Source organism: Conger conger, chromosome 3 (assembly GCF_963514075.1).
Source record: "Conger conger chromosome 3, fConCon1.1, whole genome shotgun sequence".
Taxonomy (NCBI): Eukaryota; Metazoa; Chordata; class Actinopteri; order Anguilliformes; family Congridae; genus Conger; species Conger conger.
Window position 1 is genome coordinate 68,322,170 of NC_083762.1, and position 22,641 is coordinate 68,344,810.

Below are 22,641 nucleotides of genomic sequence, written 5' to 3' on the forward strand. Positions count from 1 at the left end.
TTTGTTCCATTCTTGTCGTCGGATAATGTCAATTGGCCTAAAATAAATTATCTGTGGCTCATTAATCCCGAATCTATTTAATGAACCTGACCTGAAAAGCTCAGTTTTTAATAAACAGAGTTATTGTTGGGCGAAAGTTCGTGGAAGCGTGTTCGTCGTGGCAGAGCCAATCATCCAGCCAGCTCAACGTGCAAGACTATCCACCCTACTGAATGCCGTTTTGCAGTTCTTTAGGACAAACGCCATTCTGACTCGTTGCGCTAAACTTGTTATTCAAATGACTTTTATCCAATAGCGGAAACTAGGATGAGTTTACCATGGTTAAATTGCCCGTAAGATTTTTTTTTATGGGGCCAGATCGGGGAAAAATAGGTCATGGCGTGTGATTTTCCACTGACCGCGATTACGCATATGTAGCCTACACCCACAGGGTAGGCGTACAATAGGCAACTCTGCAAGCCATTGCCAAAACAAGCCAAAACAAGCAAGTTTAAAAAGATAGGCTACTTGGGCCTATGACTAACTCATGGCTATACATCACTTGACGTCCTTGGCCGCAAAGAGATGTTGGGGGGAACGCATCCGCAGCACGCCAGCCACAGAGATTTCTGGATGTCGGGGTTTCTGAAGGCGTAGATGATTGGGTTGATAACCGAACTGCACGTGGCAGGCAGGACAGTGGCATACGTGTAGATAATTGGATAGCTGGAGTCCGCCACTATAGAGTACATCGCGAAGGGCATCCAGCACAGGGCGAAGGTGCAGAGGATAGCGGAGAGCGTGGACACGCCTTTGGTGGTGGAGATGGCCATGAAGTGGTGCTGCACCGCGATCTGCTGCGCGTGTCGGAAGGCTATTTTGCAGATCTGCAGGTAGAGCTGCATCATCAATGCGAAAATGAGCAGAAACGTCACCGCCAGCACGACGGCGTTGTTTTTAGTCACCGGGCGGCAGATGCTGCAGGAGGACTCGTCTCGCAGACAGTTCCAGCCCAACAGAGGCAGCAAGCCTAAGGCGACACACACCAGCCAGATGAGTATCACCATGACGTAGGTGAAAGTCACGGAGCGCTCGGTGTGGTAGGTCAGCGCGTTGTACAGGGAAAGGTACCTGTCCACGGTGATCGCCAGGATGTTGAGTACGGAGGCGGAGAAGGCGGCGATGAGCAGACCCACGGCGACCAACGTCACCAGCTCCGTATTCAGCATGTATGTGAGGATGAAATTCAGTATGAGACCCAGCCCCGCCAGCAGGTCCGCGACCGCCAGACTCCCGATGAGCACGAACATGGGAGCGCGCAGGGTGGGCGTGTAAAAGAGGATGGCAATCACGATCGCGTTCTCGCAGGAGATGAGGGTCCCGGTCACGCACAGCGCGACGTCCCAGGGGCTGACAGAGACCGGGTGTACGTCTGTGGTCCGGACGGGCGAGGAGTTTCCCACGTCTTGGAAATTCCAGGTCGCCGAGTTAAAAGAGGAAGTGTTCTGGAGTTGGTTGCTCATTGCTGCAGCAAGAGGGTGAATCATAGCTGAAGGAGAGGGAGGGGGGCGAGGATGCAAGGAGAGAGAGGAGGAGAGAGTGTGTGTTTGAGTGGTAGACGTAGAACAGCAACAAAAAGCGCCAGCTTTAGTATTAAAATAGACATGACAGGCTTAAAAGGAATAAATGGATTCCACATCATCCGTTTAATGAAATACCATGCAACCACACCCACAGGAACACGAGTACTAGTAGCTGTTTAGTTTACCATTTCCAAATCTCTTATGCTTATTCCAAAGGAATGTTGAGATATTCCTTTCATAACAGAGCGTGTAAAATAGACTGTAGCTAATTCGTGGGCTGCAGCATACAGGTACAAGTAGCCTGTTAAAATTCCTAATAATCTAGAAAATGTTTCTATTTTCACAGACAGCATGTATTTATTTTTTAAATGTGGCATACACAATGGCAATGAAGTAATAAAAATGGAAATGCAAGCCAAGTGAAATGCAATCAGATACATATTTTATGCATTGCTAAGATTAATATTGGCGATACTATAGCATGCGAATCTAAAAAGGCAGTAATATACGTCCTTTCAATTCCATATCATGCTCTTGCAAGCCTGACGCCATGCAGACAGATAGCACGAGCTAATTTTAAACTCGGCGTGCCAGCGATTCATTCACAAATTTCTCCCCTGTACCCATATATACGCTTCATCCACGCCAACAAAGGACTTGGAGAGGTCATATAATAAACGACATTGCCGCTAAGACGTGACCCAGTATTTTCTTTCTGTTCTAATAAAGACATAGCCATTAACCAATTAATAAACATTAATACAGAAAACAAGTTTATCACCAGTAGGCGCATCCGCGCGAATAACCTCCAAACAATACCCCAGTTCCTTCAAGCTCAGATGCTTTTTTCAAATCCAAGCGCAGTCCGTGACAGGCACACAAGAAAGAGAGAATGGAAACGGAGAGCGAGAGGGGAGACACCTATGGAGAATTTTCTAAAATGAATTACCAGTTCTGTATCTTCCTCTTCTGTCGTACGTCCCTGGATAAAATCTTTATTTTTTTAAATCGTAGAGTCCTTTGGAAAGACACCTTATTCCTTGGTTAACATTGCTAATAATGTTGGCAGTTCGCTGGCACTGACTCTCGGTTAATATTCTACCCCCATTGGACGTGCCGATGATTCTCACTTCTGACGTCAAAAGTCTTCACTACAGTCATGAACGGGGTCCGTGAATCAGATATGTTATGGTCAAAATATTAATCATAAGAAAAAATTTTAACTGGCTGCATTTTTTAATCAATAAAGAGACCCTGGTAATGACTTGTTCATTCAAAACGTCCAATTGCACAAACTCGTTTCGCCCCAAGGTCGTCGAGAGATGCTCAGCTGCGCAGACAGACGAGTGTATACCGTTCATAAGCGACCACGCCAAGGTGATCTTTCAAAAATACCGGCTACACATTCTAGGTATTTTTTCTTAACTAAAATGTAACTCAGAGTCCACAAACATAATATTTTGAATGGAGGAACACACTTGAATATTCGGTTGTTAGCCCATAGATTACTACTAGTCTACGTTCAGTCAATTTATTACGAAATTCTTGCGTGCGTACCACGTGTAGTCCACAATAAGCAAATGCCTGTTACTGTTTTCCTGTGGCTATGGGCACGTTAGGGGCTGAAATCATTGCCGTCGCAATTGCTTATTTAAATGACCTTCTAGTGTTCTCATGAGCAGTGATCGATGCCGTTTTAGCTGGGCCAATACATTAATATCAGCCTCCTTATTCGACCAGGCGGTTGTTAAATCTGACGGTGAACACCCAGGGCGTAGTGCACACATCTTTGAGTCACGAAGTCAAATAAACAAAATGTCATGAATGAATATGCTATGTCTACACCCCTGCGTCTACACCCCTGTTGCTATGTCTGCAACTCCCTTAACTGTATCAATCGTCATATCAGAAATTTGGTGGAAACGAAACTCATCAGCACCCTCAAGTCTTTCTAAACCCCCTGTCCTCCGAATGTGCAATTTGGGTCAAAGTACAACATATCAGTTGCCCACACTCTCTCGACGGACTTGCATTATCCCCGATGTTATGGCAGCTGAATTGTGTAAGGAACTAGTTATATGCTAAAGGTAGCCTATGTTCTGTTCCTTATAGTCTACTGTTGACTCGTATAATGAGAAATCACCATGCATGAATAAATATTACAAATGGAAAAATAAAAAAATAAAAAATAAAAAATGTAATAACTGAGTGGCGCCTCTAGGAGAAACCTCAACGCAATTAGCTGTTTTTGTAACCTTTGAAAATGTCAGACGTTAATGAATACTTTCACAGTGCGTTGTGGCAGCGTGTTAATTATCGGATATTAAATATGAATTACAATTGTAAACGCGACCATTTGGCGTGTCGTTTTTAGGGTGGTGACTGGCGAAGAACACGGGTGATCACGTGGTGTAGGCTATTACCATACATTTCTACTGAGATGTGGGAGGAATACAAAGTAACTGTTTACTACGCCCCGTCGCGGTTTCATTCATAATCTTCACGTAGCCCCCAGTTATTACCGGGGTACTTGAGCATTCACTTTTTTTTTCAAATGCGAATGTTTGCGCGTGACACCAACTTCACGGCTACGGACATGATGTAGGCTAGTTATAGTTACGCAAACAACATTTGCATACCGTCTGAAACGTTCAATTATTCCTCTCCGCCCTAATTTTTAAACGAAATATATCTGAAACCTTGCAGATGCACAGACGCACACCAATACTTGTTAAGACTGGCTGAGAAATTTCGGAGCAAACCTACGTTTTGGGTTGGTTGGGGAATTCTCAAGGCGCCGATATTGATTTAGTTGCCATTAGCTCAATCAAATTATTACTTAAGTCGTCTTTGGGTGACTTGAGGTGTCGCATCAAAGCGCACATGCCCCATGTTCAAGATTCAGGTTTTCATGTTTAAAAAAAAAATTAATTTATTCATAGAGTTTCGCAGAAAGATATCTAAAGCACACTCACCTTTACCATGGTAAAAATAAAGCGCAAGATAGGATTTTTAACAAATAAGATTACATATAGGTTAGGTAAACCACAGTTTTACATTTCCAGTCTATACAGGGGCATCTGTGCTTCTCAAGTGTTTATGGCTTTTTCTCTGTCATTATAAAGTCTGATTGCAAGAACTGCTGGAGGCTCATAGTCCTGGCTGGGGTGTGGAGAGAGCTGAGCCTCCATTTCCTACCAGTGCTTTTCAGTCTGGTTTGAGAGGAGAAGGTCATGCATGTGGGTGAGTTGGGTTCATCATCTCTTTCAGTAAAGAGATTGCAGTGTCCTTCCTCTGCTGTTTAAGAGATGGGAGGTGGAGAAGTCACAGAGTGGCCTGTTTAGAAATAATCTTATATGTGCCCTGCACTGCACCAAGAACATGTCCATACTCCAGCACTGATCTAATGAGGGCAAAGTAAAGTAGCAGGTCACCCACCAACATGATCACATCCTTACTTTCTGGACACCATCTCTGCACTAACAGGACACTCACACACATGCACACTCTCATGTACACGGTTCCACAGTCCACGTCCCTACTTTTTCTCTAAACCCAGAGAGAGCTCCTGTGTGCTGGTGATGTGTGGCCCTATTGCACAGCTCAGATGTAGTTGCTGGGATCACATTATCTCCGTGGATATGGAGAGAGGGGGAGTCGGAAGGAAGGTGAGCAGAGTGTTCTTTCTTCTCCTGCTCACATTCTTACTTTTCTCCGTCAGTGGAAAGACGATAGGCTCATGAAGCTTTCAGCACCTCTAGCTGTAAGCCGCGTCTTGTATATGACAAAACTCCAATATTATTTTCACATATGCTTACTCGCATTACACGACACCTAACTGCATTGTGTCTGGTGGCACAATCTTTATCACCTTGCATTTTAGCATTGCGTGGTAGTGCTTAATGTGCAAATAACTTTTTTAAATTAATTACATTACATTACATTATTGGCATTTGGCAGATGCTCTTATCCAGAGCGACATACAACAAAGTGCATACCCATAACCAGGGCTAAGTGCGCTGAAAGACCCTAGAGGGAAGTACAATTTCAATTGCTACCCGTACAACAAAGATAAGGACCAGGGCCTATTTTATTTTATTTTTTTAAACAACAAATAAACAAACAACAAAGCAAAAGTGACCAAACTCAACTATCCAAATACTGCTTACCTAGCCAGCTAAAAATACCGAAAAACTACGTAAATCACAAAGACTACAATTAAGGATCACAGGGAGGTGATAATTCATCAATTTTTTTTATTGCTGCCTATTTATTTGCCCCAATAGTAAATATAATATAGTGTAAGAAGGTTTGAAATCTGAAAGCTATTTTTGATCAATTGTATGAATAAATAATCATCTTTCCTTCAGGTAGACTTACTATATTGTTACCAAATTCACAGCCTCACAAGCACAAGCAAGCATTTTGTCTATGTCTATGTGTGTGTGTTTCTTTGAATGTGTGTCCATTTGCTGACCGTGGATAAGCTTCATTGAACCACATGCTTGCCTGCCTGCTGTGCTGTGCACTCCACTTAGAAATCTGTTCCTCTACAGGGGCAACAGGGTGCCACTGCTTCACTCCTTTGGACTCAGCTGTACCAGCCTGGTCTCACACTAATTCGACGACTGGTGACCTAATGTTCTGACCACTAAAATCGGCCTCTGTGTTCCGAAATCTGAACATCCACCCCTAGCTGTTAAAGTCAACAGTACATTCTAATTCCCCAACCAAAACTGAGGCGATCGAATGAGTGCGTACAAAACATTTTTGTGTCTCTATGCTCAATTAATATTGTTAATGTTACATCTTAACCCTTACCATAACCTCTATTGCTACATTTTTTGCCATTTGCCCATGAATTATCCGTTTTATATCGATTATATTTCTCCTTGCAATTGAGTTTGACACGATTCCCTCTTATAGCTGTTATAAATATACTGCATGCAATATCCTCCCCCACACAGGTTGTACCACACAGGCTATCATTACATCACTCATACTGATACAGCATCGTGCAACTGTCTTATCCTAGTCCAGCTGCTAACACTATTAATTTCTAGTGAGGCTACTGATTTACCTTCTCGAGGCCACAGTATGTCAGAAATAGCTATGCATGAAGCTTGAATGCCCACTAGTCATATCCTTGGACTATTATCAGTAACATCAGTCCCCACGCACAGCTAATGCTTTCTGTCTGATGCATTGCAGGCTTCTTCTAAGGGGCTGTTCCTTTAGAAATAACACAACCTTGGTACATTTTTAGGGGAAGAATTGATGGGGTCCTTGACTTAACGCCGAACCCCAAAATTTGTGGTGTCCATGGAAACCTGCTTACTCAAAATATACCATGTGGAAAATAAAGACATCAAAGAAAAAACAAAAGAGGGAAATCTGCATTCTGTTTAAAACAATGGGGGGGGGAAATGATTAGACAGAAAGGAAGCAGGAGTAAGTATTTGTACTTCATTGAAGATTCTTCAACTGCACCTTTAAGCATTTTTATTATTAAATAGTCCAATATAGAAGACAGGTTTATTTCAGCTGCCCCCACCCCCCACCATTCACTAGCACTACATGCTTTTCTGCATCCAATCCTTTGGTTTATGTTTTACAGACAACCACATCTGATACCCTGTAGCACAGTGTGATATGCAGAACTATATATATTGTCAACAGTTAAATAATGTGATTGAAATATCACCTTTTCAACAAATGTGGGGTGCTATTTATATCCTGACCATATCCCGTGGAGGTGTCCTCATAATTTCATTATCAATCAATACATTTGATCCATTTTTATTTGTATAGCGCTATTAACAAAGGGGCTTTGTCACAATGCAGCTTTACAGAGAACCGGCCCCCAAGAGTACATCTACGGCAACAGTGGCAAGGAAAAACTCCCTGGCTGATAACAGGAAGAAACCTTCAGCAGAACCTGACTCAGACGGGGAACCCATCTGCCACTGGTTGGCACCAGTGTGTTGTAAAAAATTAGGGAAGAAAGGATTGACAACTACTGCAAATCTGTGGTTATTATCCCCCTGCACATACACACGCACACACATACACACACAGCTCAAACACATGACCCTCCCTCTCACTCATCTCACTGTGTCCTTGCCAGATGCACACTAATTAGTTAGTATGAACACAATATCCATTGTAAATAGAAGGCCCCCTGCCTATGAAACTGTCTTTTCAGGGCAATTATCATAATTATTTTCTTGATGGACACCCCCATATCCAGGACAGATTCCACATACAATTTTATATCAGCCACTTGCACTGTAGAAACTGTAGAATCTCTCCCCACCTTCAAGCACAAACTGAAGGCGCACCTCTTCAAGCAGCACCTCTCCCCATCCCTCCCTACCTCCCTGTGAACCTTAATTGTTGTCTTTGTGATTTACGTTGTTTCAGTATTTTTTAGTTGGCTAGGTAAGCAGTATTTGGATAGTTAAGTTTGGTCACTTTTGCTTTGTTGTTTGTTTATTTGTTGTTTAAAAAAAAAAAAAATTGCCCCTGGTCCTTATCTTTGTTGTACGGGTAGCAATTGAAATTGTACTTCCCTCTAGGGTCTTTCAGCGCACTTATCCCTGGTTATGGGTATGCACTTTGTTGTATGTCGCTCTGGATAAGAGCGTCTGCCAAATGCCAATAATGTAATGTAATGCACAGTTAATTAATTTACTGAAGCATTTAATGTCAAGCACCTTGCTTAACTTTGGGAGAGTGTAGACCCCCACGGTTCTCCAAACTGTGCAGTGTCGCCAGCTGATTCCTTTCCCACCACAGACCACAACTACAACTAATACAGTAATAGTCCATGGTATTGATTTTGAACAATCTCTTTAATGATGTGTACTGAGAATGATTCAGACAGATGTAAACAGTCTCAGTGCAGATTTCGAGGGCAGTAGGGAGTTGTCACATTCCTCTAGTTTGTGTACGGGTGAAATGGGTCCTCTAGTTTGTGTATGGGTGTAATGCATCCTTTAGTTTGTGTACGGGTGAAATGGGTCCTCTAGTTTGTGTATGGGTGTCATGCGTCCTCTAGACTGTGTATGGGTGTAATGGGTTCTCTAGATTGTGTATGGGTGTAATGGGTTCTCTAGATTGTGTATGGGTGTAATGCGTCCTCTAGATTGTGTATGGGTGTAATGCATCCTCTAGATTGTGTATGGGTGTAATGCATCCTCTAGATTGTGTATGGGTGTAATGCATCCTCTAGTTTGTGTACGGGTGAAATGGGTCCTCTAGTTTGTGTATGGGTGTAATGCATCCTTTAGTTTGTGTACGGGTGAAATGGGTCCTCTAGATTGTGTATGGGTGTAATGCGTCCTTTAGTTTGTGTACGGGTGAAATGGGTCCTCTAGTTTGTGTATGGGTGTAATGCGTCCTCTAGACTGTGTATGGGTGTAATGGGTTCTCTAGATTGTGTATGGGTGTAATGGGTTCTCTAGATTGTGTATGGGTGTAATGCGTCCTCTAGATTGTGTATGGGTGTAATGCGTCCTCTAGATTGTGTATGGGTGTAATGGGTTCTCTAGATTGTGTATGGGTGTAATGGGTTCTCTAGATTGTGTATGCATGTAATGGGTTCTCTAGATTGTGTATGGGTGTAATGGGTTATCTACATTGTGTATGGGTGTAATGCATGAACCGGCTGAATGCTGGTAGCATGGAGTGCTCAGACACTCTTGGGTGTGTTTCTGGTTTCAGACAGGATGTCTCCATAAGATCTAGTGGAGCGGAGTCTAGTGGCCTCGTGGAGAGGCCTGTAGCGTAGTGGTTAAGGTAAATGACTGGGACACTGGGACTGGGCAAACGCAAGGTCAGAGGCTCTAATCCCGGTGTTGCCACAATAAGATCTGCACAGCCTTTGGTCCCTTGAGCAAGGCCCTTAACCCTGCATTGCTCCAGGGGAGGATTGTCTCCTGCTTAGTCTAATTAACTGTACGTCACTCTGGACAAGAGTGTCTACCAAATGCTAATAATGTAATAATGTAAAAGATTCTTGAAGACAGTCAGACAGTCTGACTTCAATTTGAAGGCACCAGAGGTAAAGTGTTAGCACTCCTTAATGACCACATTGTAATGGCACATCCCACTTAAATCCCACAGAAACCTTTCACTGATGTCATCATCAATTGGCAAGAACTTGGTTCTCTCCCTCTCCACCTGAGCTGGTGTGTGGTGCGGTTTCCCCTTCATAGCTGTAAAGAGCTTTGAGTCGAGAAAAGCGCTTTATAAATGCAAGGATTTATTATCATGAGTAGCTTCATGGACATAACTCAAGAAGCTTACCAGGGGATGTACTTCATGAACCCAGCCAGGAAGTCAAACATTTACAGAAAGGAGCTTTCATTGCTGTACGGACACTCTGTATGATTTGGAGCCGTGCTGACTTTTTTGCCACCGCCTGTCTGCAGTGCTCTGTATAACTTCACCACCTGGATGATATTAAGGGTTGTCTTCACACGGTTTGTTGAAGTGAGGCTGTATGCAGCCTATAGGGAAACTAAAGCAGAAAAGTTGGGCTTATCTTGGCCTAAAAGAGGGTGAGCACAATGGTATGTTTTATGAAATTGTTTGTAATGAAACTCCATTAGGCTAAATTGCTGTGGAATGGCCTCAAGTGTCATTTGAACCTTGATTTGTGTGGATTTGTCTTTGTGTGTTTAAGGGAAATGATGTGTTTTTCTGTCATTCTTGCGGTGGTCCAAAGTTTTATTCATTGTCTCCCTACATTTATTTATGTTGACTCAAACCACAGTGCTAACTGCTGCCACAGACAGCATCCTCAGTCACAGTGTTTACAGATTACGTTTCCTTGTGCATTTGTTACGTGTGCTAGAGACCTTCATTCATCACCAATTTCAACACAGAGCTTCATCCACTTTCTGATGCTATCCCGTTGATTTAATACATGTAGCCCATGGAGGTTCTGCTATGAATGAGACAATTTCTTTTTAATTAATTGGGCTATGTCATTAATGGTAAAACTGTAGGATTGTTTAGTATACCACTACAGTGCATTCCAAATTGTTCACACATTCAGAGGGGTTTGTTGGTATGTTTACAGTCCTCTGTTGCTGTGTCATTTTCAGTGGCCATAATTGTGGCTATAATCCTGCTTTTTCAGTTCAGTCAGGCAATCTCAGTTTTCTATTAGAGACTTCACAAAATCAAATGATTTAAAATCTGTCCTGATATTATTGTTGTGAACTATTGTCACTTTTCACCAAGGTGGTAACCTTAAATCATGGATTTAAAATGATAAAATTATATCATTTCATATAAATATAGAACCTTTAAGCCAGAAGGAAACTAAAATGAATACTGTGTTGCGCTATCCTGCATGAGCATATATCTTACTACTCATTCTATGAAAAAGGCATTATCTGCCTGCTTTCATTCAGAGAAGGCCTTGGACATTGGACCTTTTTAACATGCTGTTTACTGCACGTGTGTGTGCATATGTGTGTGTGTGTGTGTGTGTGTGTGTGTGTGTCTGTCTGTGTTCCTCAGATTCAGGCATGTCTCCTGCATTCCCACATAGATCCAGGTATCTCTCTTACACTCAACACATTATTCAGCAGAGAGCCTTATGCCCAAACCTCTACTTCTCCATTATAAACTATTAATTAGCCTCTCTACTGAAAGTAATGCAGTTCAAACTATCATATCACCTGGGTGAAGACAGGTGTAAGTTGAAGCCAGTGAAGCGTATTCAGGGAGCATTAATTACGAGACGCAGGAGATTTGAATAGTGAGAGGCTTGGCCTGGATATATCACACTTCTATGAACCGCCCCCTCCAAGAATCTGACCAATAGATATCTATGCAGGCATGTCCCTGATGGGCCTAGAACTGCTGTAGTTAGTGCTGTTCCTAGAACTGCTGTAGTTAGTGCTGTTCCTAGAACTGCTGTAGTTAGTGCTGATCCTAGAACTGCTGTAGTTACTGCTGTTCTTAGAACTGCTGTAGTTAGTGCTGTTCCTAGAACTGCTGTAGTTAGTGCTGATCCTAGAACTGCTGTAGTTAGTGCTGTTCCTAGAACTGCTGTAGTTAGTCCTGTTCCTAGAACTGCTGTAGTTAGTGCTGATCCTAGAACTGCTGTAGTTACTGCTGTTCCTAGAACTGCTGTAGTTAGTGCTGATCCTAGAACTGCTGTAGTTAGTGCTGTTCCTAGAACTGCTGTAGTTAGTGCTGTTCGACAGGAGGGCCCTGAGATCCCTCAATGCTCCAGGACTCCCGTAGAAGTCTCAGTGCAGCACATGCAATGCTACTCCCAGCCCTGTTTCTCTTTCTTTTCCTCTGCTTTGCTGGCTTCTTTGCTTTTTGCAGGCAAATTACAAACATTTCATGGAAGGCTTTACAGATGACTGGACCATTCAGGGGAAATGCCAGAATAGCCAATGTCCACAGAACAAGGAGTTGTACGTGGAAATTTGCAAAGGATAAATTCCACACAGATATTATGAAGTATTTTTACACATAGAGTGTGGTCACTGTGTGGAATAGCTTGCCAAGACATGTAGTGGAGGCAGAAACACTGGTTCGAGACCAGGCTTGATACAGTGCTAGATACTATTTAGTAAAATAAGCAGCAGGTAAATTTTAGGGGTAGGAAAAGGTGAGCATTGCTGGCTGAATGGCCTGTTCTCGCCAGTGTGTTATGTTATATCACACTTGTGCATCCAGCCATGGGGTCAACAGACATCATCAAAGTCAATTTGAACATGTCCTTATTTGTATTTTAAAAGTACAGCTATAGATGGCCGGCTGTACCCATGATAAGAGCACTGATTGTATGGGTGTTTGACAGTTCCACAGTAACCCCTGACTACTGAACAAATTGAATATCTTGATCTGAGGGAATTTTAAGGCTATTCCTCCCAGATGGAGAGCATGGTGTGATTTGTTGCTTGGCTGGGAATACCAAATACTTTGGTATTTCACTTGGTGGGCTAATTAAGTTTCTTGTTAGTAGTTGGTGGTAAGATCTGCGGTTCTAAATCAGCAGCAAACGTACCTGGGAGTTAAAGTACAATTTCTGCCCATGGATGAAAGCCCAGCTTTGGGGGGATGACCACACCAGTTTCTGGGTCAGGATTGGCTTATTGGAAGAAATGACTTTTCATTGCAATATGTTACACAACACATCCCACCATGTTGGTGCGTGGTAACCACATGGTGGGGTGGGGTAGGGTGGGGTGGGGTGGGGTGGGTTAACCTTGACCTTTCGCCCTCCTTCGCAGCCATGGGTATCCTCAGCTGGTCTCACTGTGGTGAAGACTCCAGTGCTGGAATAGCAATGTTATGTCTGTTAAATATAAGTGGTAATTCTAGACAATCACTTCTCTCTTTCCACTGTCATGCTGTTCATCTGTCCCTGCTGTGAAATGTACTGTTTTTATGCGGCCTGAGTACGAAGCCCTGGAGTTATGTTGCTCTTTCAGTGGAGGCATTTTTACTGAGCACACACTGTTAAGAACTGTAATGTGTGGCTCCCTCTGAGCATGCTAAAACGGTTAATGGCAAGCTAATGCTAATAGCGCTAATGCATGGATCCCACTGAGCATGCTAAAAAATATAACAGCAAGCTAATGCTAATACCTCTTGTCTCCTATATTCCCACTAACAAGAGCTATAATGTATAAAAGGGATTACACATCTTATTTGATAGTGCACAGGTTCTGAGAATATTTTAAAATTTGATCATAAATGAATTATTTCTTGACTTCTAATTGACCATGCATTGATGCATGTGTTACAGGGCATTTAAAAACCGTGAGAAAACACGGCATATTTCTATAAAGACAAAAATAAGCAAGAGCATGCTGGTACTCCCCTATTGCAAGGCATTACAGTGAAGAGGCTCAACCTGGGGCACGTTCAAACGGAAAACATTTTTCTACGCTTTCGGGGTTGAATGATATGTTTTCTCCCAATGGCGTGCAAAGTTTGGTGAGTGTGCCAGGAGTGTAGCCTGACTCTATAATGACCTAGGCCATTGCTTTAAAGCCTACTGAACATCTTCTCAGACGCCGTAGGAGCAAACAGTACCTACATCAGTTAGTCCGCTCGCCCGCTCACGTTTGCAACAGGATGTTCAATGCGCCACCATGTCCGTTTAAATAAACGTTTCGCTACGTTTTGTCGGGGCTGAACGTGGCTCTGGCACAGGAGGAGGGTGGGTGGCTTCCACAGTGACCATACAGAAGATGGGTGGGAGTAAAAACCGTCTGGACATCTTTATATCCAATAGGCATCTTTATATCCATGCTTCGGTTTAAGGAACAAAACCAGCTTTTCATGAGAGGGAGATTCAAACAAGGCTATTGACTCAGGAAAAGAAAGGGTGGGGCAGGGGCTTGCAGATGTTGGAAATTGGCAAAGGATCAATTCCACACAGACATTGCGAAGTACTTTTTCACACGGTGAGCGGTCACTGTGTGGAACAGCTTGCCACGACATGGGGCAGAAACACTGTGGGTTTTCAATTCCCGGCTTGGTATGGTGCTAAATACTATATAGGTTTTAGGCAAACTAAGCAGCAGGTAGACTTTAGTGGTAGGAAAAGACGAGCATTGCTGGGTTGAATGGCCATTATGTTATGTTATGTTGTTTTCATGGGCTGCTGGCAGTTCTGCTGTGTAGAACATTGGCTGTTGGCCTTTTGATCAGTGGGTAGAGCCCAAAATTATACTTGAATCTGGTTATATGATCCAGGTGGCTGCTGTACAATTATATTGGCTGAGATGAGTTATCCAGCTTCTGTATAAAGACCGTACGTTGGAAAGCACTATATGTAGATACATGTCATCTACAGCTCGTCAGGAGCATTTGGGGACTGGGTGTCTTGCTCAGAGATACACACCCAGGGTGGGAATCGAACTGGCAACCCTCCGACTGCCAGATGACTGTTCTTACTGCCTGATGACTGTTCATGTCACCCCATATAAAGATGACTATACGATGAGGTCCCTGTATAAATTAGTCTGATAAATTCATCTAATTTGCAACCAAATAGTCACAGGTTGGGATCAAAGAATAGGCCTACACCTCAGTGATCTATTATATATGTTCGGTCCACAGAGAAAAAATGACATTTTTACGTTCTTCTTTCGATGCATTTATTTTTAGCGTGGGGATTATTAAAAGGACATTCGGGTGAAGACTTATTATAAATTTGCAGCTGCCCACAGTAAGTCATGATGATGAAGAGGCTGGACTGGCAGATATTAATTTAGTTTGGAAGAGTAAAGGGGGATTTTCACATATTTTGTGGATGGAAGACCTGAGTCGATCAGAGGCTCCTTTGACGACCAGTGACTCTGCTGCATTGGGGCTTAGCGAGTGGTTAATGCTCTACAGCGCCATCGGCAGGCAACTCTTATTACTGCACTAATAATATTGCAAACCTCAAAACAGATTAGACAGGATACATAGATACATAAAAATGCTCGTGTTATATTTGAATGTCGAATTTTATAAACATAATATGTGTTCAAATAGGCTACCTCTCTTGACTACAAGTGATGAGAAATTGACTATCGGCGTGGGTGAAGACGCTAGAAAAGCATACGCGCTGTTCTTTATTAATTCACTAGATGGCAGCCAAAAGCTACATCGTGAGCAAACTTCAAGGACATTTCTTCTTTACCGACGTGCACTGATAGCTCTCAGAGATTGGGATTTTATCGTGAAAGAAAATAAAGGAATTCGTGTAGCAGATTTATATATTTAAAAAGAAGGGTCTGACATTTTGATATTTAAAATACTAAAGTATTTGATATATGAGCATTAACACATTATGGGCAAACGGGCATCCCTGCTGTGTATAATTGTCAGCGCTTGGCTCAGAATGTTAAGCCACTTATTCAAACATTCGTAGCCTAGGCCGACCTCATCCCGCGCGTGAGGAATCATAGACCCCTGCAAATATCTCGAATCTGGTGATTTATCAATGCGCGGGACTCCACGGCGTCAGCAGCATTGCAACGGGCTTGTGGGGAGTTAAATAACGGCTGCGGCGCGTTCACGGCCCAGCGACCCCATCACCCCCCAACCCTATCACCCCCTTCTTTTATTTCACCTTGAGACAAGGTTTGTTCCTACGGAACTGATAGTGACTTACTACGTCCTCATGAGACAAGGCTTTAATCAGGCTGCTGTGACTATAACGTTATTTTTATATGCGTCGTTCGAACACCCTCCTCTTGTTCAATAAGATTCATGGAAGTGTCGTGAAAACAAATGTGTTTCTACCAATAGTAGGCTGGATCATATGTAGCTTATATTCATATTTCGGAATGTGGTGTATGCCTATATTTTAGAATATATTTAAATGTGAAGCTATAGAAACTTTGGAATTGAGTCGCATTTTTCGAACATTTATAAGCAAATGTGGCTTGCACTGGAATGAAATAGGCTACCTACATAGCACAGTTGGGATAGATCGATAGATAGATAACACCTGTTGCGTAAAATAGCTAAATAGTCTAACTAACATTATATATGTAATATGCACGTGCCTTCAATATTTTCGAATGCATACCCAAATTGCTGCACATTGTCAAATTAAGGACATCTGGAATCCTGGGTTATTTCTATTGGAGCACCTATATGCTTTGGCTTACGTGCCGTAGCAATAACTGAATACCATAGTGCTGCTTGTGGTCGATTTAAACAGACGAACATTTCCAGTCAGGAGAAAAACAGTAGACAGGTTAGTATTTTACAATGGTACTTGTCGCATTGTATGTATACTCCTTCGTGCAAACGCAGGGTGATCTGAAAAAGAACGTGAAATAAGGTTAATTATAAATATACCGCTCGCAGAAGTGCTACAGGGGCATTCTCGCATTACGGATACCATGAGAGCTTTCTGGATGATTCAAAGTGTGGAATAGTTAAACATTCCGGATCGGTTGAAAATGCTTGACTACGCGCTGGTTTTTGGTTTATCTCTGTTATGTTCTTGCTTCTTCAGGAAACAGAAATGATAGTCTGCGGCTATGGAATGATGTAACCACGTGTCTCGGACGCATCGGCTGAACAGGTGAGGACTATTTGACATATGGTCTTGGCTGCATTATAATTTACTCAGTCTCAGTTAATTGTATGTTATTTAGGCCAATGCAAACAGGAACTTGAAATCTTGGTAAGGCTTGTTGTTTGTATTTGTTTATAGCCTATTATTGATATGCTTATTTATTTTGCGCCAGTGTCTAGAAGGGCGATCAAGGTGGTTCTGCGTGAATTCCGATAGCCTACCGCAATACCCGCATTAATGTGATCAGTTCTATATCGATCTAAAGCTAAGTGTGTTGTAGTGTGCATGAGATATGATATTTGTCGTCAAGTGAACTCAAAGCAAGATGTGGATAGTGGTCAATCAGCTATGTACTAAGACACGCTATAACGCTTTAGATGAACGGAGTATGAGCATTCCACGAAAATAGCAACGCTGTAATGAAGAATGATTACGACCATGTCCCTGAAAATAGCGAACGGATCAATTAATGAGTGAAACTGAGCTTCATGCATGCCCCGCGCTGCGTTGCGCTGGTGTTGGCAGCGCTTAAGCGCAGGGAGACACGGCTGTAGGCTACGATGCGCCGGAATAAGTGAACATGTACAGTAGCCCATTCACACTCATGAAACGAAGTAACACAAACACATATCTATACCAATCGAAACTTTGTTTATTTGTTAACTTGTGTCTCTATTAAATAGAAAATGTATTTTTGGACCCGATTGACAAATAAGAAAATTATTCAAACGATTAGGCTGCTGCAAAGGTTGGGGGCTTGGTCATTTCATTGATGGAACTCGTCAGCCGACACTGAAAGAAAGCAACGCGGCTTGCAACAGCAAAGGCTAAAACATGTTTGTATCTTAAAAATATGAATGTTGTGAAAGGGAATTGTAATTGTAGGCTAATGATTTCCAACATACAATTATAAAATTGAACATTAAACAAAAACAATATATTCCCTAGGTATACTAATCATTCGGGTTCAGCTTCGTTGTGACTTCAAAAGTCAGTTTAAATGTAGCTATAATCTGTCCAAATAATCTGTCGAATGATAACGTGATTCGTGAACTAAATCATTAGTAAATTTGCTCATTTAATTTGCAACAATCTCGTATTATCTGGTGTAGCCTAGGTAGGCTATTTATTATGGCATTCGATCATTTAATGCACTAGGATATCAATTTAAACTACTCTCATGGTGTTCACGAAATAAAATAAGAATGAAATTGGCATGATGTGCAGCCCATATCACCATAGGGAGTTACTGTGACAGTGACATATATAGCCTAATGAAAAATCCGGGTGACATTTTATGTTTTGGGTCGTTGCCATGCGATTACTGAACAGAGTGCCACAGCGCTATCTTGTCCTTGCTAAGCCTGCTTAAATCTCTAACAGTCCGATGTGGGTGCTGCTCTCTCACCCTCGCTCCCACACAGAAATCCAAACGATTTCGGCATTGCCCAAAACACATGGCCCTTTGAGATTCATTTGACACCTCGGCTGCCTTGTATAGATGCGCTGATAGCGATAACAAAGATTGCGCCAGGCAAGGAAATTAGCATTGAAAGAATGCCTTCAGTGGAGTTACCAAACAGTCTCTACAGCGTGCCTCTTTAACAGGGTTCAACAAACAAGTGGCAACGTAGAGAATATTTGATTGCTAAAAGAGGAACCTACAGCAACACGGCGTCTTATTCTCATGAACCACATAACAGACGACCGGAGCCAGCGAAAGTGAAAACAAGTCCTTTCTTACAATAATTCAACAACCTAAATATTTGATTTCAGAAAACACCAGTTGATGACTGTGGCAGAGCGGTGAGACTGCTTATTCCCGTGTCCCTTCTACGACCTACAATGGCAGCAAAACTGAACTCGAATATCCTGTATGTGCGGGAACCCCGGGAGTCCCTCACCTCGCAGGACTCTGACCGCCTGACTCAGGCCGAAGCGGGCGAGGAATCTTCGGACAGCGACGGTGAACAAGAGGAAACCTCGCACAGGCTCATTAGGAAAGTGTCCACCTCCGGCCAGATTCGTGCAAAGGTAAGAGATTCGTATAGCCTAGTTGGACGCACACTAACCATTGTTGATTTGTCATTTTATCGTACAATGTGTTGCTCTTTGGCAAATTCTATTATCACATATTCTCATTTCCACACGATTAATGTGAAGCTATCGCTAGCTACTTAGAAGTTAGGTTCATGGCGTTAGCCGTGTCTATTAGTCGTCCATTTCCAGTACGCGTAATTATCTGAAATATTTAATTTTAGAGCATAGGCATCTTGTATAAACGCAGTCGGTTACCTCACTGATCGTGCTGTTTGGTTTCATGGGTCTTCCGGAAATACACGTGTTATCAATGTTGACCAATACTTGTGCCGTAGTATCCACTGCGGTGCCCTCTAAAGAAGGAACATTAAAACCAGAAACCTTGTTCTGTGCCGTGTAATTAACTTAGTCATGGACGATTACAGTGCTCGGAAATCTGATTTCCAACGCGTCGAATACCTTTTTAATTAATTATCTAGAGAATAATTTGTTACATGGTTTTGCTCATGTCATGTCAAAATTAAGTTTTTTGTCCAGGCTCTTGTGTAATGTGATTATTTTTTAGCTGATTATTGCTGTACTCATCGTTAATGCTGTCCCTGTAGTGTTATGACAGGTTTCCCTCTGGTCTCCTGGGGGATGGACAGACATCATTTAATGTTAATGGATTAATAATCGCATGGAATGGAGATAATTGACGGGCTTAAGTATTTAGCAGTAACTCTGGCCAACAGATCAAGCTGAGTGAGATGTTCTTTCTCACTGCCACAGTCAGGTATTCCACCTCTGTTCTTCATCAATGTGATGACAATGGATGGTCACAATGGTTGATGTTGCCTAACTGGTCTTCATTCTCTCAGTCTCTCCATGTGCCGGAGAGCATACAGTGGCATCGGGCACATTTCCTGGATTTAATTATTCTGAACACATCACCAGCATTCAGTGGTACTGTCTTAGAGTGAAAGGTCAATTTGAGTCCATTAATAATTTATATAATTATCTGTTAATTGTCATTTGATGAAGATCTGGTTGAAGCAGAAGTCTTTACTGCAAGTTATGTGTTAAATGTGTTTTCCATGGTGGTCTTTGAGGCCTCCCAAACATGTCTTCAGGGCTTGTTGTTTGTTCAGCAGTTACTTGCCAAATTAAAGCAGTTCATACTACAGTTAACTTATCTCACCCAACCCATTAAGTCTGAACTGGTTGTTGGTTTTAAGTTGACAACATCAACCAGCTCACATCGCTGCCCTGCAAGGCCAGAGTTGGAAGAGAACCTAACATTAATATGGACCCTGGCAGACCAGCAGTGGACTGTTAAGCCCTTTCTCTCTCCATCACATGACCATAACTGAAGTCATCTCCATCATGCTGATGAAACCAGTGAGGTGGGGCCGTTGAGAGTGAACAAATGCGAAAGTGAACCTCAAACAGACAGAAGGCCATTTTAGCACTTCACACTCTGGTTTGCAGATGAGCATGTTTGAGGAAACTCAAACACTGTAGTTGTGTGTATGTTCTGTTGCGCCACTGACCCTGGGACCCTTCTGTCCCTTGAGAGATGTCTGCTCTTTTATCCCAATGGACTCTCTTCACTGTTTTCAACAGGCCTGTGAATATCTTATCTGGGCTGAAGTAAAGTAAACATTTTACATTACATTGCATTAGCGTACACTAATTCAGAGTACTTTTCGGGAAAAACATAGCTAACATCATGAATGGTGATGGCTAGACCTGGCTAACAACATTCAAAAATTTTCCTCAATAATCATTCAAGGCCATATCTTGAATCTGGTCTGCTTTGGACATAATATGATAATTGCTGTATTATTTTAAAAGTACTCCTCAGTACAGTATATCCACAGTAAATACAGAAAATAAATTCAACAACATATTGTAGGAACATACAATAGTAGTTTACATCAGATTCTGCAGAAGTAATGCGTGTTCAAATTGTCGAGATAAACCTGAGCCAGCATGCCCTAATGGATTAGCAGCCCCATGGGCTTTGATTCAGAGCTAGCTGTAATTGTGAAATGATTGCCTGTCTGAACGTATCTTAGTTCTCTGTAGGATGGCGGTTTGTACCTCAGTCCTCAGCTGTGAGGCCTAGGAGAGTCTGCATTGACTTTGGTTTCATTTTGAAAGCTTGTTTGACACTTATCTGTTAAAATGCGTGGGAGGTTGCAACCTGAAGACAGGATGGTACAAGATGTGTTGAGCTGGAGGAAACACTGGTTGACTTCAAACGGCATAAATTAGTGCTTGGGCACCTTTGCTGGCGATGTCATAGAGTGCCTTGTACCTCTCCCCATAGGCCGAGATTGGAGGATTTGCAGGCTGAGTGGAATTTTGAACGGTTGTGTTAATCAGATTGGTTGCATGTCCATCATTGTAGCTGGCTCTTGCTGAGTTTACAGCTGGAGGTGATTATTAGATTATATTGACCTGTCCTCATAGTGGAGATTAACCTGGTGACCGATCTTTGGGGATTTTGTTTCTCTGACAACAGTAGCCTGATTACCCCTCCTATGCTGTTCAGGACCTGTGCTTCGGTTTGAGTAATGGAGGGAGGTGAAAAGGGTCAGGGATATTTTGGTGATAATCCAAGGTACTTTGGTCACTTGGGATCACAGTTCACCATCAATTCACCCATCGGGTTTACAATGTAGAAATCCTGTCAGTTGATTTTAAGCATTTCTGCTAAGCTATGCAACTACCTAAGGAAATGCACTTCAGTTTCCAGGATCTGTTGGGTGCTTATGCAGGTCCACCCATAAGTAAGCACTATCAGGAGTGAGATTTAATTAATCAAATCACATTGGTTGAATATGGCCAACTGGAACAGCTATCAGTGCCACTTTAGGAGTACGAGCTGGGGTTATGTGGAGGATATTTTTGACGGACGGACGGACGGGTTGCTTAGCAGTGTGTTTGCTTAGGTAGGAACACAGCATAAGCTTTCCTTATTCATCAAATGGCCTTTTCCCCTTCTGGCGGGGGTGGAGGAGGAAGGCTGGCAGGGGGCATGTTCCGATGCAGAAAGCACAGAACGAGGGAAAGGGTGTGCAAAAATCTGTGACTGCATTTATTTAGCTGAAATGCCCCCTCAGAACAGACCTGCCATGTAGCAGCACAATGGAAATAATAGAGGAGTTCTCACAGCCTCTGTCTAATTAGCGCTTTTCCAGCTGGGTGTTTGCTGCGCAGGGGAGGGCCAGGGTCACGGGGAGGCAATTCTGCTCATTGTGCCCCAGCGCGTTGATGTGAAACTAGCGTCCGTTAACACATATACACTTTTAAATGGCTTTTGTTATTCATTAGAAACAAGCTTGTGTGCTTCCTCCCATATTGGCAATTGATCACAGACCACCCCCCACCCCCTAATGAAAGCCTATGGTGAGCACAACATATCCGTGCACCTCCGGACTTTTCTCTATCAAAGTCACTTCAGTAATGGCCGGTTGTGTGTTGTATCTTTAAAAAGGTTTCTCATGGGAACGATAATAAACTCAGGCTCGTGTGGACCAGTGGGGTACATCCTGTTTGACTTCTCCCCCACAAATGTGTTTGTTTTTCAAAGTGTTAAGTTGAAGGAAAATGGCCACCGGCACAATCAGCACAGGATATTTAAGTATCACAATATTTTTGACACTAGATTGCTCTTCTCCAGCCTGGTATATTTGTATAGACTGTAAGTGTCCCTCTGGATAACTGCCACATAGAGTAGTTTATTTTCATTAAAATAAGAAGGCCCTCATTTTGAGACTAAAATAATGTTTTGACTGTAGAAATCTTCTCTTTAACACTCAGGATTTTTTCAATACATATTCACATATTCCCAGTTCAACCATATTCCCTCTTCCCAGTTTCACTGTGTTCCTGTATATATACAGGATATATCCAGCTTCATCACGTTCCATGTTGGAACAGGGAGTTTCCAGGCGAATAGTGCAGGGTTTTGTGAATTCTGGG

At 42.5% G+C, this 22,641-nt stretch overlaps 2 protein-coding genes across 4 annotated transcripts in view; one reads left to right on the top strand and one right to left on the bottom strand.

Annotated features, from left to right (window-relative positions):
- Positions 1 to 443: 443 nt before the first annotated feature.
- LOC133125191 (G-protein coupled receptor 12-like) lies at positions 444 to 1,526 on the bottom strand. Its single transcript, XM_061236948.1, has one exon. The coding sequence runs from the start codon at positions 1,524 to 1,526 to the stop codon at positions 531 to 533; it is 996 nt and encodes a 331-aa protein (XP_061092932.1). The 3' UTR covers positions 444 to 530.
- Positions 1,527 to 15,876: 14,350 nt separating this feature from the next.
- The window catches only part of si:dkey-172j4.3 (diacylglycerol kinase delta), a 71,507-nt gene continuing 64,742 nt past the window's right edge, over positions 15,877 to 22,641 (top strand). Inside the window, exons 1-3 of one of the 3 annotated variants that reach the window (XM_061234452.1) lie at positions 15,877 to 16,302; positions 16,567 to 16,635; positions 18,406 to 18,663. In XM_061234452.1, coding sequence (XP_061090436.1) covers positions 18,475 to 18,663 — 189 coding nt within the window. In that variant the 5' untranslated portion in view covers positions 15,877 to 16,302; positions 16,567 to 16,635; positions 18,406 to 18,474. Of the gene's footprint in view, positions 16,303 to 16,566; positions 16,738 to 18,032; positions 18,664 to 22,641 lie in introns of those variants that run through there. The other 2 variants (XM_061234454.1, XM_061234453.1) reach the window with 2 other exon arrangements.

Coding starts and splice junctions, on each gene's coding strand:
- LOC133125191 (XM_061236948.1), bottom strand. CDS start 1,526: ATGATTCACCCTCTTGCTGCAGCAATGAGCAACCAACTCCAGAACACT.